At 37.6% G+C, this 18,661-nt stretch overlaps 1 protein-coding gene across 1 annotated transcript in view; it reads right to left on the bottom strand.

The window, feature by feature from the left end:
* LOC135201950 (glucose dehydrogenase [FAD, quinone]-like) overlaps window positions 1–18,661 on the bottom strand; it is a 46,890-nt gene that overhangs the window by 7,923 nt on the left and 20,306 nt on the right. The window contains exons 3-11 of the mRNA XM_064231229.1: window positions 17,842–18,031; window positions 16,668–16,799; window positions 15,231–15,352; window positions 14,701–14,757; window positions 13,613–13,726; window positions 13,101–13,257; window positions 12,276–12,436; window positions 11,437–11,614; window positions 6,811–6,884 (exon numbers count right to left, since the gene is read on the bottom strand). Coding sequence (XP_064087299.1) covers window positions 6,811–6,884; window positions 11,437–11,614; window positions 12,276–12,436; window positions 13,101–13,257; window positions 13,613–13,726; window positions 14,701–14,757; window positions 15,231–15,352; window positions 16,668–16,799; window positions 17,842–18,031 — 1,185 coding nt within the window. The remainder of the gene's footprint in view (window positions 1–6,810; window positions 6,885–11,436; window positions 11,615–12,275; window positions 12,437–13,100; window positions 13,258–13,612; window positions 13,727–14,700; window positions 14,758–15,230; window positions 15,353–16,667; window positions 16,800–17,841; window positions 18,032–18,661) is intronic.

The following is an 18,661-nucleotide window of genomic DNA, read 5'->3' as shown; positions in this document are numbered from 1 at the left end:
CGAAAGGAAGGAGGGAGAGGACTACTAAGTATAGAGGACTGCATCAACATCGAAAACAGGGCACTGGGGCAATATCTGAAAACCAGTGAAGACGAGTGGCTCAAGAGTGCATGGGAAGAAGGACTAATAAAAGTAGACGAAGACCCAGAAAAATATACAGAAGACAGGAGAAAGACACAGACAGTAGGGATGGCACAACAAAACCAATGCACGGACAATACATGAGACAGACTAAGAACTAGCCAGCGATGACAATTGGCAATGGCTACAGAGGGGAGAGCTAAAGAAGGAAAACTGAAGGAATGATAACAGCGGCACAAGATCAGACCCTAAGAACTAGATATGTTCAAAGAGCGATAGACGGAAATAACATCTCTCCCATATGTAGGAAGTGCAATACGAAAAATGAAACCATAAACCACATAGCAAGTGAATGCCCGGCACTTGCACAGAACCAGTACAAAAAGAGGCATGATTCAGTGGCAAAAGCCCTCCACTGGAGCCTGTGCAAGAAACATTAGCTACCTTGCAGTAATAAGTGGTACGAGCACCAACCTGAAGGAGTGATAGAAAAACGATCAGGCAAAGATCCTCTGGGACTATGGTATCAGAACGGATAGGGTGATACGTGCAAACAGACCAGACGTGACGTTGATTGACAAAGTCAAGAAGAAAGTATCACTCATTGATGTCGCAATACCATGGGACACCAGAGTTGAGGAGAAAGAGAGGGAAAAAATGGAAAAGTATCAAGATCTGAAAATAGAAATAAGAAGGATATGGGATATGCCAGTGGAAATCGTACTCATAATCATAGGAGCACTAGGCACGATCCCAAAGATCCCTGAAAAGGAATCTAGAAAAAAACTAGAGGCTGAAGTAGCTCCAGGACTAATGCAGAAGAGTGTGATCCTAGAAACGGCACACATAGTAAGAAAAGTGATGGACTCCTAAGGAGGCAGGATGCAACCCGGAACCCCACACTATAAATACCACCCAGTCGAATTGGAGGACTGTGATAGAGCAAAAAAAAAAATAAATAAATAATAATAATAATAACAATAATAACAATGTGGTGCCGTGGCAGAGTGGGTTAGGTCGTCAATGGACTGGTTAAGCAACATTGGGGCTGGTCAGTCGTTGGATGGGTGACTGCTCTCCTCTGCGTTGATTCCTTAGGAAAGGATCTTTACCATAATTTCCTCAGTCTACTTAGCTGTAAATGAGTACTATCCCTGATGGGGTAAGGGTCCAGCTATGGGTTAAATAGCAAAACTCAGCAATGATGTTAAGAAATGAAGGAATAAACGACAACGACGTAAATGGAACCTCTTGCAACAGAGGAGCTTTGTCTGGCAGCCAGGTATTCAACCCAATTGAAGGGGAAGACGGTCAGGTACTTGGAGGTTGTCATCCACCAACTGACCACCACAACGACAGTAACCAACAGTCTGAGATTGGAGCTACAGAAGCAAACCAAAGGAAGAAATGGACAAGAGAAGAAAATAAGGAAATATGGAGATGCTACATCAGAAGCAACCCGACGAGAGGATATAGAAGAAGGTTGGTCAACATCTGGAATGAGAGGAATAAACACCCCCAAACAGAGCAGAGGCTGGCAGACCAAGTAAGGAACAAAAAAAAAAAAAAAAAAAAAGAAATGGCTCTCCCCAACAGAAAGAGAAGAACTGGAAAGGGAAATGTCACACGACAACGAATTACACGGAGACGAACTGAAGGACGAAGCCACAGAAGACGACAGGGATAATGAGGTATCAAATAACGACACACGAAGAAACACCGACGAAGTAACAGAGAGGACGGAATGGGTAGAAAAGATTAGACAATGGATGGAGCCAGATACATTGAGAACAAAGATCCCCTCCATAAAAGCCTACAACACCAAGAAATTAAGGGAGAAAACAAGTGAGGTCAATGAAATAATGGGCATAATACACACCACCAGTATCACAGAAACAAATAACTTGACATATGCAGGAGCAAGATTAGTAGCAGACCTGATGGGGATTCGAACACCAACACCACCAGCACAACCAACCCAACAGAAACCAAAACAGCAACCGCCTTGGAAAAGGCGCCTGGAAAAGCAAATCATGGTGATGAGATCTGACTTGAGTAAACTGAAAGAGATGGCAGGAAAAAAAGGCCTAAGAAGCAAGAAAAACAAGGGAGGAACTGAACGGGAAATACAAAGTACAAGAGAGGGGACTAAACAACACAATAGAAGATGTAAAACAGAGGCTTAAGGCCAAAGCACATAAGATCTAACGGTACATGAACAGGAATAAGGGATACCAACAGAACAAACTATTCGGAACCAACCAGAAAAGAGTATTTAGCCAACTAAGAGGGGAAGACAACCACCAAGAAATTCGTGAAGCCGAACCAAGTAAGAGACTCTGGAAAACATCTGGAGCAATCTGGTATCACACAACAAACATGCAACATGGCTCCAGGAAGTCAAGAAAGAAGAAACAGGGAGAATAAAACAAATATTCACAGAGATCACGACAGACACAGTCAGACACCAACTAAAGAAAATGCCAAACTGGAAGGCCACAGGTCCCGATGAAGTCCATGGATACTGGCTCAAAAACTTCAAGGCCCTACACCCACGAATAGCAGAACAACTCCAGCATTGTATCTCAAATCACCATGCACCCAAATGGATGACCACAGTAAGAACATCCATAGTACAAAAAGACAAGAGTAAGGGAAATATAGCCAGTAACTACAGGCCTATCACCTGCCTACCAATAATGTGGAAGTTACTAACAGGTATCATCAGTGAAAGGCTATACAACTACCTAGAGGAGACAAACACCAACCCCTACCAACAGAAAGGCTGCAGAAGGAAGTGTAGGGGCACAAAAGACCAGCCCCTGATAGAACAGTAGGAGAAGGAAAACCAACCTAAGCATGACATGGATAGACTATAAGAAAGCCTTCGACATGATACCACACACATGGCTAATAGAATGCCTGAAAATATATGGGGCAGAGGAAAACACCATCAGCTTCCTCAAAAATACAATGCACAACTGGAATACAATACTTACAAGCTCTGGAATAAGACTAGCAGAGGTTAATATAGGGAGAGGATCTTCCAGGGCGACTCACTGTCCCCACTACTCTCGTAGTAAGCCATGATTCCCATGACAAAAAGTACTACACAAGATGGATGCTGGGTACCAACTCAAGAAAAGAGGCAACAAAGAATCAACCCATCTGATGTTCATGGACGACATCAAGCTGTATGGTAAGAGCATCAAGGAAATAGATACCCTAATCCAGACTGTAAGGATTGTATCTGGGGACATCAGGATGGAGTTTGGAATAGAAAAATGCGCCTTAGTCAACATAAAAAAAGGCAAAGTAACAAGGACTGAAGGGATAAAGCTACCAGATGGGAGCAACATCAAACACATAGATGAGACTGGATACAAATAACTGGGAATAATGGAAGGAGGGGATATAAAACACCAAGAGATGAAGGATACGATCAGGAAAGAATATATGCAGAGACTCATGGCGATAGTCAAGTCAAAACTCAACGCCGAAAATAAGATAAAAGCCATAAACACATGGGCAGTGCCAGTAATCAGATACAGAGCAGGAATAGTGGAATGGACGAAGGCAGAACTCTGCGACATAGATCAGAAAACCAGGAAAGATACGATAATACACAAAGCACTACACCCAAGAGCAAATACGGACAGACTATACATAACACGAAAGGAAGGAGGGAGAGGACTACTAAGTATAGAGGACTGCGTCAACATCGAGAACAGAGCACTGGGGCAATATCTGAAAACCAGTGAAGACGAGTGGCTAAAGAGTGCATGGGAAGAAGGACTAATAAAAGTAGACGAAGACCCAGAAATATACAGAGACAGGAGAATGACAAACAGAACAGAGGACTGGCACAACAAACTAATGCACAGACAATATATGAGACAGACTAAACAACTAGCCAGCGATGACACATGGTAATGGCTACAGAGGGGAGAGCTAAAGAAGGAAACTGAAGGAATGATAACAGCGGCACAAGATTAGGCACTAAGAACCAGATATGTTCAAAAAACGATAGATGGAAATAACATCTCTCCCATATGTAGGAAGTGCAATACGAAAAATGAAACCATAAACCACATAGCAAGCAAATAAGAGGATATGGGATATGCCAGTGGAAATTGTACCCATAATCATAGGAACACTAGGCACAATCCCAAGATCCCTGAAAAGGAATCTAGAAAAACTAGAGGCTGAAGTAGCTCCAGGACTCATGCAGAAGAGTGTGATCCTAGAAACGGCGCACATAGTAAGAAAAGTGATGGATTCCTAAGGAGGCAGGCGGATGCAACCTGGAACCCCCCACACTATAAATATCACCCAGTCGAATTGGAGGACTGTGATAGAGCAAAATAAAAAAAATAATAATAATAATAACAATAATAATAATAATAATAAAAACTTCTTTCACTTTTCTTCTGAAGATTGAAAAAAAAACCACAAATGTGCTGTGTATAACGTATTTACTTATAAGTGTAAAATGTAAATACTTGTAAGTAAACACGTTTTACACAGTAATTTTGTGGGTTTCTTTTTCAATAATAATAATATTACTCCCTAAGTTCCTCTTGTCTTCACCCAAGATGTTCTGATATAGTGGTATGAAATTAGAATTGGTAATGCTATAGGAAATTAATAATAATAAGAAAATAATAATAATAATAATAAGAATAATAATAATTAATAAAATTAACTAATAATACTTTACTTAATAATAATAATAAATAATAATAAAATATTACCAAAAAGGCAAAGTAACGAGAAACGGAAGGGAATAAAGCTACCAGACTGGGAAACAACATCAAACACATAGATGAGACAGGATACAAATACCTGGGAATAATGGAAGGAGGGTATATAAAGCACCAAGAGATGAAGGGACACGATCAGGAAAGAATATATGCAGAGACTCAAGGCGATACTCAAGTCAAAACTCAACGCCGGAAATATGATAAAAAAAACCATAAAAACACATGGGCAGTGCCAGTAATCAGATACAGCGCAGGAATAGTGGAATGGACGAAGGCAGAACTCCGCAGCATAGATCAGAAAACCAGGAAAACATATGACAATACACAAAGAACTACACCCAAGAGCATATACGGACAGACTATACATAACACGAAAGGAAGGAGGGAGAGGACTACTAAGTATAGAGGACTGCGTCAACACCGAGAACAGAACACTGGGACAATATCTGAAAACCAGTGAAGACGAGTGGCTAAAAGAGTGCATGGGAAGAAGGACTAATAAAAGTAGATGAAGACCCAAGAAATATACAGAGACAGGAGAAAATGACAGACAGAACAGAGGACTGGCACAACAAACCATTGCACGCACAATACATGAGACAGACTAAAGAACTAGCCAGCGATGACACATGGCAATGGTTACAGAGGGGAGAGCTAAAGAAGGAAACTGAAGGAATGATAACAGCGGCACAAGATTAGGCCCTAAGAACCAGATATGTTCAAAGAACGATAGACGGAAATAACATCTCTCCCATTATGTAGGAAGTGCAATACGAAAAATGAAACCATAAACCACATAGCAAGCGAATGCCCGGCACTTGCACAGAACCAGTACAAAAAGAGGCATGATTCAGTGGCAAAAGCCCTCCACTGGAGCCACTGTGGGCCAAGAAACATCAGCTACCTTGCAGCAATAAGTGGTACGAGCACCAACCTGAAGGAGTGATAGAAAACGATCAGGCAAAGATCCTCTGGGGACTATTGGTATCAGGACGGATAGGGTGAAACGTGCAAACAGACCAGACGTGACGTTGATTGACAAAGTCAAGAGAAAAGTATCACTCATGATGTCGCAATACCATGGGACACCAGAGTTGAAGAGAAAGAGAGGGAAAAAATGGATAAGTATCAAGATCTGAAAATAGAAATAAGAAGGATATGGGATATGCCAGCGGAAATCGTACTCATAATCATAGGAGCACTAGGCATGATCCCAAGATCCCTGAAAAGGTATCTAGAAAAACTAGAGGCTGAAGTAGCTTCGGGCCTCATGCAGAAGTGTGTGATCCTAGAAACGGCACACATAGTAAGAAAAGTGATGGACTCCTAAGGAGGCAGGATGCAACCCGGAACCCCACACTATAAATACCACCCAGTCGAATTGGAGGACTGTGATAGAGCAAAAAAAAAAAAAAAAAAAAAAAACGAAAAAAAATAATAATAATAATAATTTGGTAGAAGACCCTTTTTTTAGGCAAATGCTGTTAAAAAGAATGGCAGAATTGAGCGAGTTGTTTTAAAATTTTAAATTTTTATTATTTTTTCCTTTTATTACAATTCGCTCTTCTAGGGCTCGCGATGTTTCTGAGTAAACTGGCCAATATTCATACGGGGAATTTCTAAAAATTATAAAAATGCTAAAGATGATCTTTTATTTCATTATAACAGGATCTCAGGTCCAGGTCAAGCAGGGGTCGTGCTCAAGATCACCTATTTTTATAATTTTTAGAAATTCCCAGTATGAATATTGGCCAGTTACTCAGAAACATCGCTGAGCCTGAGAAGCGAATTGGAAGGAAAATAGAAAAAACAATATATAAAATCAACTCGCTTAATTCTGCCATTTTTTTTTTAACAATAATAATAATAAAATTTACAGGGTTATCTTACAGATAGTATATGTCAGCTCTTCAATGCTTATGATGTATTTCAGGCGAAACTAAAGCAATACCAACTTATTACTTACATTATTGTACAGCTTAGCCCCAAAAGTCTGTCTGAAAGTAGTTGAATTCCCTATTATCACGGCTGCTTTTATACCTACAAAAAAGCTTTCTGTTACAAAAATTCAATATATATAGTATATAGATTAAATATATATATTACATAAAGACATGTGACTCTTCATATCGTAGCTATTTATAACATTGTTTTAAAATCTGTGCCTGCCAGGCTGAATCAGTATGAGCGAATATGTATTTATCTTCATATTATGAAATTATTTTAGCAAATATTTTTCTGCATACTGTCATACTGCACATATCCATACGCCACACCTGTGGTTTTACTGGATTATTTTGCTGTTTGTCCATATAAACAGATTTAGCGGTTACTTAACTGAGCGTTGTTTGCATGCAATTTATACTTGTTTCATATCAAATATGTCTTCTTTTCTCGTTAAACGCACTATTAGGCTTAATTCAAGTCATATTTGCATACGTTTTATACAACAACAACAACAATAATAATAATAATAATAATATTTCTAGTGATAGAAGTGCACTCCCGACGTGGTTCGGAAGTCACGTAAAGCCGTTGGTCCCGTTGCTGAATAACCAACCACTGGTTCCATGCAACGTAAAAACACCATACAAATAATAATGATAATAATAATGGAGAAGTACAAATATACTTAAAAATAAATCTAAAACGGAGCGATTTCCAGAACCTGTCTGATTCCCGTTTATAATGTGATGCGGTGATGTAAAAATATTAGAACAAAATAAAACCGTTAAAACTGAAAACAAGCAAAGTAGTAGTATATATATATATATATATATATATATATATATATATATATATAATATATATATATATATATATATATATGTATGTATATATATATATATATATATATATATATATATATATATATATATATATATATATATATATATTATATATATATATATATATATATATATATAATATATATATATATATATATATATATATATATATATATATATATATATATATATAGCTATATATATATATATATAAAACGAGGAACGACCTTTAAAAGGTCATTTTGAGTTTTTTAAGTTACCATTTTCTTTGTTTACATCATTGCGTCAATTTGAAAACGGGAATCGCCTACATTTATTTGCAAATATATTTATACCGATACATAACTGTGGGTCTGTTTCCCCATTTCAAGACTCACGTTACTATGAGCATATCATACTATAATGGGCGTAATGTCTGTCTGTCTGTCTGTCATTCATTCACGGCCAAACGGCTGGTCAGCTGGGCATGAAACTTGGCAGGGTTATGGCGGGGACCCTTTAGATGGTTTGTAATGGGGTTTCATCCAACCTACCCGCCTCCTTTGTAGGGGGTGGGGTGAGAAGGGATTCCGTGAAACGAGGCTGGTTATTCCCGTAGACTTAGTTACTTTACGATTTTTCATATATAATTTCTGTACAACTTCCCCGAGAAAGTCGCGAATATTTCAGCTCTGACACGATAGAAAATGAAAAAATTAATCAAATCAAATATCGCAAGATTTTTTAATAACTTAAATCCATCGGGACTGCCAGTGCACAAAATAACGTTGAAGAAGTACTGCCAGGTAATGTTCCTTCGGAATTTCGATCCTGCCAATGGACATAAAAAAAGGAAACTGACAAGTTCCTACTTTCTACTCTTTTTTGGAAGACACAGGATCATAAGAGCATTTATCAGTAGCCATAACGCACTGACATACAAGTTGCGTCTTTGCTGTAACATAATGAAAAGAAAGATACTTTATTATTCGTATCACCGTGCAAATTAATTGACAAAGAAACGAACCATTCAAGATCCCTGTTCCATTAAATGAAAGTCACCGACAAGAGAGAGAGAGAGAGAGAGAGAGAGAGAGAGAGAGAGAGAGAATCATTAAAAGAGGGTAAATAATGAATACGAACTTCTTTACGTTCATTGATCGTCCCTTCACTTACTTTGAGAGAGAGAGAGAGAGAGAGAGAGAGAGAGAGAGAGAGAGAGAGAGAGAGAGAATATCATTAAAAGAGGGGAAACAACAATGAATAAGAATTTCTCTGCGTTCAGTGATCGTCCCTTGAATTACATTACGAGAGAGAGAGAGAGAGAGAGAGAGAGAGAGAGAGAGAGAGAGAGAGAGACTATTCGTGTAATCGCCCTTATTTTAATATTGCTGAACAAATAGTACATATAAATTTTTCACTTCTGCACCCGTATTTTATCACCCATCGTAGTTGGGTAAGTTTGCTAGTAATAATAATGATAATAATAATATTAGCGTACTTAGGAAGCAGACCCTCTCTCAAGCATACTTTATTAAAAGTAATGGCTACTTCAGCAGCGTCACACTCGTAGAGATTCTTCTCTATTTTGCGAATAGCGGCTTTTTCCGTGCTACTTAAACAGGCTAGTAGAGCGCCTATAGAGGCCATGGTCAAATACAGGGTCAAAATAGGTGTATATATTTGAATTTTACAGATAAACTGTGATACCATAGTCATCAAAGTCATTAACGAGTTTCTCTCTCTCTCTCTCTCTCCTCTCCTCTCTCATCTCTCTTTTTCTAAAGCTTAGCTCTTTCGTCTGGAGCTGCCAGACATCCTCAGGAATCGGGAAGCAGAGGGAGGGAGGGACTGATCTTGGTTGCGTTGTTGTTGTTGCTGTATTAAGCCAACACTTCTTGTTGGCACGGGCCTTTCCCTTGTTCGGCCCGTAGGTGATCTGAAAAGATTCATTAGGTTCATGGTTAGTCTTGTGAAATTGGAAATATTTTTAGTTGTAGAGATAGGAGTGAACAGGGGAAGGATGATGGTGTCAGTAAGAGAGGGTCATCATGTCATATTGTAGTAGAAGTTTGAAAAAATGTAAGGCTTTCGAATATTAGAGAAGCTGTGCAGGTGGGGTTGTCCAACCCTTTACTCCCTTGGGTCCCTGCGGGAGGATTTCAGTGGTAGGTAAAGTTTAAAAGAATTATAGTGGATGATGTGGATAGAGCCTTACAGTGAGGGGATGTGATGAGGGTGATTGATGTTACTTTTAGTTTATTTACCTTGGTGGAGGTAGGTTGTAGAGCATCTGGGCATGCTCTTCTAAGTTTTCGATGATTGCTTTTGTGACTGTGGCAGCTGCATGCCCAGCATCTTGTGCAAGTACTTCAATTTGTGCTGCACCTCTTAGCTGTGCTGTTTCTCTGCATTCCAGCAAGTAGTGAAGGAGTGGTTGCTGTGTTTCTTCTTGACAGTCTTCACATGGTTTGACACTGTTTTCCACGATTTCCCAGCAGGCTTTATATCCTATACCATCTGGCAGACGGTGAGTTCTTTTCTACCCACTCACAATGGTCCTTTAGCAAGTTTTCTTGGCAGAGTGGTTTCATTGCATTCTTGATTTGTTGCAGTGCAGGTTGTATATGTATTTGCACTCTGTCAATGTGTTTTGTACTTTTGGCTAGCTCATCGGCACTCTCGTTGCCTGGAATTCCTATGTGACTGGGTATCCAGTTTAAGGTGACAGGTCTTCCTCTTTCGCTGTGCTGGTGCAGCAGTGTTTTAATTCCAGCTAAAAATAACATTAATCACCCTCATCGCATCCCCTCACTGTAAGGTTCTATCCACATCATCCACTATAATTCTTTCAAGCTTTACCTACCACTGAAATCCTCGGAGGCTGCAGGGACCCAAGGGAGTAAAGAGTTGACAACCACACCTGCACAGATTCTCTAATATTCAAAAGCCTTACATTTTTTCAAACTTCTACTACAATATGACATGATAGCCCTCTCTTACTGACACCATCATCCTTCCCCTGTTCACTCCTATCTCTACAACTAAAAATATTTCCAATTTCATAAAACTAACCATGAACCTAATGAATCTTTTCAGATCACCTACGGGCCGAACAAGGGGAAGGCCCGTGCCAACAAGAAGTGTCGGTTTAATACAACAACAACAACAACAACGCACCAAGATCAGTCCACCCTCAGCTTCCCAGCCCGAGGATGTTTGGCAGCTCCAGACGAAAGCTCGCTTTAAGAAAGAGAGAGAGAGAAAATCTTTAATGACTTTGATGACTATGGTATCATTGTTTATATGTAAAATTCAAATATATACACCTATTTTGACCCTGTATTTGACCATGACCTCTATAGGCGCTCTACTAGCTTGTTTAAGTAGCACAGAAAAAGCCGCTATTCGCAAAATAGAGAAGAATCTCTACAAGTGTAACGCTGCTGAAGTAGCCATTACTTTTAATAGAATAATAATAATAATAATAATAAAATAATAATAATAATAATAATAATAATAATAATAATAATAATAATAATAATTTTCTATCTCAATCATCCAATTCGACTGGGTGGTATTTGTAAGAGTCGGGTTCCGGGTTTCATCCTACCTCCTTAGGGTTCCATCACTTTTCTCACCATGCGCGCTGTTACTAACAGCACGCTCTTCTGCATGAGTCCTGGAGCTACTTCGGCATCTAGGTTTTCCAGGTATATACGTTTTCAGTGATCTTGGGATCGTGCATAATGTTCCTATGATTATTATTATTATTATTATTATTATTATTATTATTGGCACATCCAGCAAATCTTATATCGTACCTTTCAGCAAGGTGTATATGTCATCCTCGTGGCTTAGGTATTGAGGATCAATAACAGGTAGGTCTTCTGGGTTGCTAGATCTGAGGGTCACTGATCCAACACTCTTGGGTCTCAGCAGGTTAATTACTAGTGTGAAGCCATCCTCACCAAACAAGGGGGAATAATGCCGCATATAGAGCTGTTCGGAAGAAATAAAGGATAAAATCTCTTACTTTTGTTGACGTTGTTGAAGTATAAGTCACCACGTTTTAGGGTATACGATAAGAAAAAAGAAGAAAATAGTAATGTGAGAAAAAAAGGATATTTGCATATTTTCTAACTTTTACAATTTTACATTTATTTAACTGAGGTAAAACATTTAGTCATGATATGATTTGAGCTTCAGTGCAGTAAAAAGGCTAAACAGTGTTGCGTTAGCGCAATAAGTAAACTTAAAATCTCTTGAAAATCAATAATGCCGATATAGCTATCTTGATCAAACAAGAACTTGATTTTCTTGTAGAAGAGCATTGTGAATCTTTACCTCTTTGTCCCCCTTAAGGGGTTAGTGCCATCAGTGCACCTTCTGCGGTGCGCGGTAGGCATTACATCAGGTTCTTTGCAGCGTCCGTTCGGCCCCTACCTGCAATCTCTTTCATTTCTTTTACTGTACCTCCGTTCGTACTCTCTTCCATATGACTTACTACCCTTTCCTAACTGCGGGGTTTTCCTCATGTTACACCATTCGAGCATCTTTATACTGGCAATTTCCGTTTCAGCGCTGAATGACCTCATTAGTCCCAGCGCTTGACCTTTGGCCTAAACTCTATTTTCTATTTTGTTCTATGTGATTTCCTTACCGCTTTGTCCAGGCCGAAGATGTAGGGCACAAAGAGCCCTTTATCGAGGTGGAATGGCGCAGGTGAGAGCGATATTTGGATGTCAGGATAATCATTGTCGATCTCTCCGTTGACGCCTATCCAAGCGTTTGCTATATCCCCAATTGGGGCAGCGTAAGGGCCTGCAAGAAGAAAGTAGGGAATGAATATCTTAAGTCGCTGTGTGAAGATGAAATTCTGAAATGATACTGATTCGTATAACCATCTTCAGCATCCAAGTCACTGTTGGATCGTTGCATCTCTCGCAGACTAATGCTATACACATAGATTCCCCGGGTTTTAACCGTCATTCCTTCAGGCGGTTCAAAACCAGGTTTTTTTTCAGGCTTAAGCCATTAAACGGACAAGAGCTTCTTTGGAACGTTGCAGTATTGCATTTAGAGGTCGTCCCCAACCCATCTTGTTACTTGAAATCAAGAGCTCTTTGGTCTAAACCTTATACAGATAGCTTGGTATGGTCAATGTTGCAGCAGTTATGTCTATTGTCAAATCCCAAATCCCGTTCTTTGGTATAAACCCTATACAGATAGCTTCTGTTATGGTCAATGTTGCAGCAGTTATGTCTATAGCCAAATCTCGTTACTGGCCGAGTGTTAAAACCTTCTCTCCACCAAAAACAAAATAAAGAAATTAATTAATAAAATTAAATAAAATAAAACAAAGACACACAAAATCAAAGCTATCCTGCTGAGAGCATCACCCAGGAGAGAACAGCCTACCTCTGAAGTTAATCATACACGTTCAAAAGATCATGCATAATTCATGTCGCAGCTTAGAAATACCAACCTCCTCTTTCAAGCACATATTGCTCAATAGCTCCTGGAGCAATGATTTGTCTCATAGAGGAGGATGAACCTTTGTTAATCGTCCAGACGAGGCCGTACACGCCCATGTGGTCTTGCAGATTCTGTCCAACTCCCGGAACATGAGCTATAGGTTGTATCTGGAATCGGTTAATCATGACGAGAATATGTAGCCAAATACATACATACATATAGTGTATAAATACACACACACACACACACACACACACACACATATATACATATAATATATATATATATATATATATATATATATATACATATATATATATTATATATATTATATAATTTTATATATTAATATAATTATATAATAATATATTACATATATACTAATAATTATATATATATATAAACATTATTTATTTTAAACATTATATTATCTGTTCAGTATTTGTACTAGGACAATTATCCTTTTGTGGATGCTGACAATCACAGTCATTGCCTATTAGCACACAAAATATAGTATCATACTCCGTGTTCCTGTAGATGTTCCTCTGGTCCTATGCCGGAAAGCATCAGGAGTTTCGGCGATCCAAGAGCCCCAGCGCTGATGATGACCTCTCTGCTGGCCATCGCTTTATACAACTGGAATGAAACATGGCAAACTTTTTAGAACATCCATCATTTGTTCTTTTATCTGACGGACCACTTACTCACTTTCATGCCCTAAAGGTCTGGCAGAATCCAGCTTAAGTAAGTATATATCTTAGTTTAAGAGACCAATGAGCTGATTAACAGCTTTCCTAGGGCTGGCCTGAAGAATTAGATTTTTATACACGTGGCTAGGAACAAATTGACTACTTAGCAACGGTACCTGCAGCTTACTGTGGGATCCGAACTACATTCTATCGAGAAATGAATTTCCAATCACCAGAAATAAATTTCTCTGGTTCCGCACTGGCGGAAGCGCGGAACGAACTCGGGCTACCAGAGTGATAGGCGAGTACGCAACCCACTCGTCCAATGAGGAACTAGAATCCAGCTTAATCCGAACCAACCAACCGTTCATACACCTGACAGAAGTAGGTAAAGAAAAAGCAAATACAGAAATGTATTGAAGTACGTTTCTGCTCGAGATAAGGACTCGTTACATTTCGTTATTTTTCTGACTTATTGCCATGGCTAAATCGTGTTAAGAATCGTTCTCCTATAGTAGATTCACATCAACCTTGCATTTGATGTCTAGAACAGTCCCTTACGACGCTCCTGATTGGCTGTTGATAAGCCAATCACAGGGCTGGAAACTCTCAGTCTCTTTCTTTCGAGAGTTCTCATAGGCAGGATGTATGTTCCACCTCTCCTGAAAGATGTATCCTACCCATGTGAACTCTCGAGAGAGACTGAGAGTTTCCAGCCCTGTGATGTGATTGGCTTATTAACAGCCAATCAGGAGCGTCGTGACGGACTGGCCTAGACCGCAAATGCACGGTTAATGTAAATGTACTGCAGTTAAATTGACATTATTTCAGAGTTTAGTTAATGGAATTATTATTCCAAGCATATCAGGAAACGGTTACTCAACTGAACTAAAAAAAAAAAAAAAAAAAAAACATACTGACCATGTTATCGTATTTGAATATCACTCCCTTGGCTCCATTCTCGTCATCCAAGATGATCTGAAACAGTGGCATGAAATTAGAATTGGTAACGCGAGAAAATGGTCACCAAGAACCAATAGCAATCAGTAAATGTATTCCTTAATAAAACTACTATGTAATAGGAAAGTGAAGGATTCAATTCAAAGTTTCAATTCAAATGCCATTTCAGACTACGGGATTTAATTTTTATCTTGAATTATGAATGCAGAAGGATTTATCCTTTTACAGTAAATCAAATATCCAATCTGTATTGTGGTTACGTTTATCTAAGTACAACACAGTTATTCTAAGTACAGCACAGTTATCACTGTCTCCAGCACCATTTATTCTTTATGTTCTTACATTACCATGTTAGCAATATCAACTTACAATATTCACAATCTTAAAAGGAAAAGAAAAAAATAACAGAGTTAGGAAGACGTGGTTTGAAAGAGACTCGTCTTAAGGGAAATCATATGTAAAGCAAATATCTGAATAAAAATCTCGGCTACCTTTTGTACTGTAGCACTATGTAGTACATGAAGATTGGGCCATGCTGCTGCTGGCCTGATGAATGAGTAAGCTACAGAAGACCTGATGCCATCTCCTATATTGAAATAAGGCTTAGAAAAACCTGGGGAAAATAAGATATAAAAATCTTCAATTAAATAAAAGACACAAACTGATAATTTATCAGAGTAGAAATTAAAATACAAAGGTAGATGTCCTTAATTTATCGAAGGGCAGTTTGTTAGTTATAATACACATAGTTTTGACATGTGTGAGCTTAACTGTGATCAGAGCTAATATCTTTGTAAATAGGACCTAGAATTCTCATGAACTTTTTTACTCAATTTACTGTAGGGCCAGGGGGACAGGTAACTTAATTAACGCCCAGGCCTGAGGATGAACGAGTCAAAGTGTAGCTTAAACCCCGGAGTCAGCAATACCTCTTAAAATAATTGCAAAAATGACTGGTCCTCATGAAGAAATATTATCAAAAGCACTGGTCTTCTTGCTATTCCTAAAGTAATTGCAAAAATGAGTAGTTCATATGTTACTTAAGGATTTACAGAACCATTGATCTCGTTCGTCAAAGTATTTGCAAAAATGACTGGTTCATATGGTACCAAAGGTTTTACAGAACCACTGATCTTGTTAGTCCTAAAGTATTTGCAAAAATGATTGGTTCATATGGTACTAAAGGTATTTCAGAACCGCTGATATTGTTAGTCCTAAAGTATTTGCAAAAATAACTGGTTCATATGGTAATAAAGGATTTACAGGACGGCTGATATTCTTGTTAACCATAAAGAATTTGCAAAAATCACTGGTTCATATGGTACCAAAGGATTTACATAACCAATGATCTTGTTAGACATAAAGTATTTGCAAAATTGACTGGTTCATTTGGTACTAAAGGATTTACAGAACCACTGATCTTGTTAGTCATAAAGTATTTGCAAAAATGACTGCTTCATATGGTACCAAAGTATTTACAGAGCTACTGATCTTGTTAGTAATAAAGTATTTGCAAAAATGACTGGTTCCTATGGTGCTAAAGGATTTACAAAACCACTGATCTTATTAGTCCCAAAGTATTTGCAAAAATGACTGGTTCATACGGTACTAAAGGATTTACAGAACCAATGATCTTGTTAGTCCTAAAGTATTTGCAAAATTAACTGGTTCATATGGTACTTAAGGATTTACAGAACCAATGATCTTGTCAGTCATAAAGTATTTACAAAAATGACTGGTTCATATGGTACTTAAGTATTTACAGAACCAATGATCTTGTCAGTCCTAAATGTTTAGCAAAAATGACAGGTTGATACGGCACTAAAGGATTTACAGAACCACTGATCTTCTTAGTCATAAAGTATTTACAAAAATGACTGGTTCATATGGCATACAAAAGGATTTACAGAACGACTGATGTTCCTTACCTGTCTGAACGGGTCCGCTCGGGTCGATGATATCAAAGCCGTGCTCTGCGCCTGCCGCCAGGAATGCCACTGAGAGGTCTCCGGGATGAGACCCCGTAACAGACATTGGACCACCTCGGCCGTGGTACAGCTCTGCCAAAGCGTGCTAGGACACTTCATGAAATTGTTTTTTGATCAAGTTGTTCATCGTTTTATTACCTCATGGTGGTGCAAGACTGTTCAAGTCATTAATTTCTATTGGAATTGTTGTTTGTTATAGATGAATAACATGATTGGAATAATCATATACATTATATATATACATATATATATACATATATATATATATATATATATATATATATATATATATATATATATGCATAACTGAATCGCAAAAATATGGAACGTGACGAATATATAAAAATAAAGAAAAAATCCACGAAGGAAAGAGAAAAGATGGAGTTCTGCAAGAAGGCCTCTCGATTCTTTGTCCTTTACTAAACAGACTGCCAAGTAAAGGACAAGAAGTTGATAGGACTTGCAGCACTCAATCGTTTCTCTTCCCTACGTGGATTTTGTCTATATATAAATAATATATAATATTATATATATATTATATATATATATATATATATATATATGTATATATATATATATATATATATATATATATATATATTGTAATAGCCACAATACCCTTAACTTTATTAGATAAGCTTGTCACTTCAAACCATTGGATCCAAATGCAAGAAATATGAAGCAGTTCTGAAGTAACTGTATCTAAGGCTTTGTAGTAACAAGCATATTAAAAAAGTGTGAAGATTTCGAAAAGTTAAGATTGCATTGTGGTTATTACAATCAATATATGGATAGTATATATTATATATTTACATATATATAGTATATATAAGTATATATTACATATATACTATGTAGTATATGTATTATATATATATATATATATATATATATATATATATATAAACATATATATACATATATATCCAATAATTTACACCAAATTGTTATTTCACTTGGGTGTAAATTTATTCCAGAGGTAATAGTTGAACTGGATCTGTAGCTTAATATTGGTGAACATGAAAATGATATGCTTGAGAGACAAAAATAAATGTTTTGTGTGTGTGTGTGTGACTACGCATTCTACTTTTTTAAAGTTTGTCATTCCATGTACCTGTTTCTCCTAGCTTGCTGCCTCTGTAGTTCTCACTCTTCCTGAAGTAATGAAGGCAGTTTTCGTATTCCCACCCAGCGTTGCCCAGCGACGCCCAGTGATCGAAATCCTTTGTGTTGCCTCGGGCGTACAACATCCCATTTGTTATCGTCGAACCCCCCAAAACTTTCCCGTGTGGCATAGTGGCACGCTGAAATATAATAATAATAATAAGAATGGATGCAGGTTCACAATAATATAGCATGTGGGTATGAGGTTTTTGATGGATATTAAAAGCTTTCGAACCTTCTACTAGGTTCATCTTGACTGAAGATGAACCTAGTACAAGGTTCGAAAGCTTTTAATATCCATTAAAGACTATATACTCACATGCTATATTATTGGACCTGCAACCATTGTCATCATTTTCGACACGGAAAACTGTGCCCAATAATAATAAAATAATAATAATAATAATAATAATAATAATAATAATAATAATAATAATTAATATAATAAATTTAATAATAATAAAATAATAATAATAATAATAATAATAATAATAATAATAATATTCTAAAGGGTCCACAATAATAAAGTGTTAAAGGTCCCTGTATAATTTTTAAAACTTTACAAAAAGCTTTCGAACCCTTCCCTTCCACGTTTACATTCATTTTAAATCGACAGCATGGATATCTATTTCCCCTCTAACACTTTTTATTATTGTGGACCCTTTCGAACATTATATATACTCTCGCGATAGAGTTTTTCCCTAATAATAATAATAGCCCAAGGAAAACTCATAATCACATGAGTCATTAAAATAGGAAAGTAAATCTAC

Source organism: Macrobrachium nipponense, chromosome 30 (genome assembly GCF_015104395.2).
Source record: "Macrobrachium nipponense isolate FS-2020 chromosome 30, ASM1510439v2, whole genome shotgun sequence".
In the NCBI taxonomy this organism is placed as follows: domain Eukaryota; kingdom Metazoa; phylum Arthropoda; class Malacostraca; order Decapoda; family Palaemonidae; genus Macrobrachium; species Macrobrachium nipponense.
The sequence above is the reverse complement of the archived record's forward strand: the minus strand, read 5'-3'. Positions and strand labels throughout refer to the sequence as shown.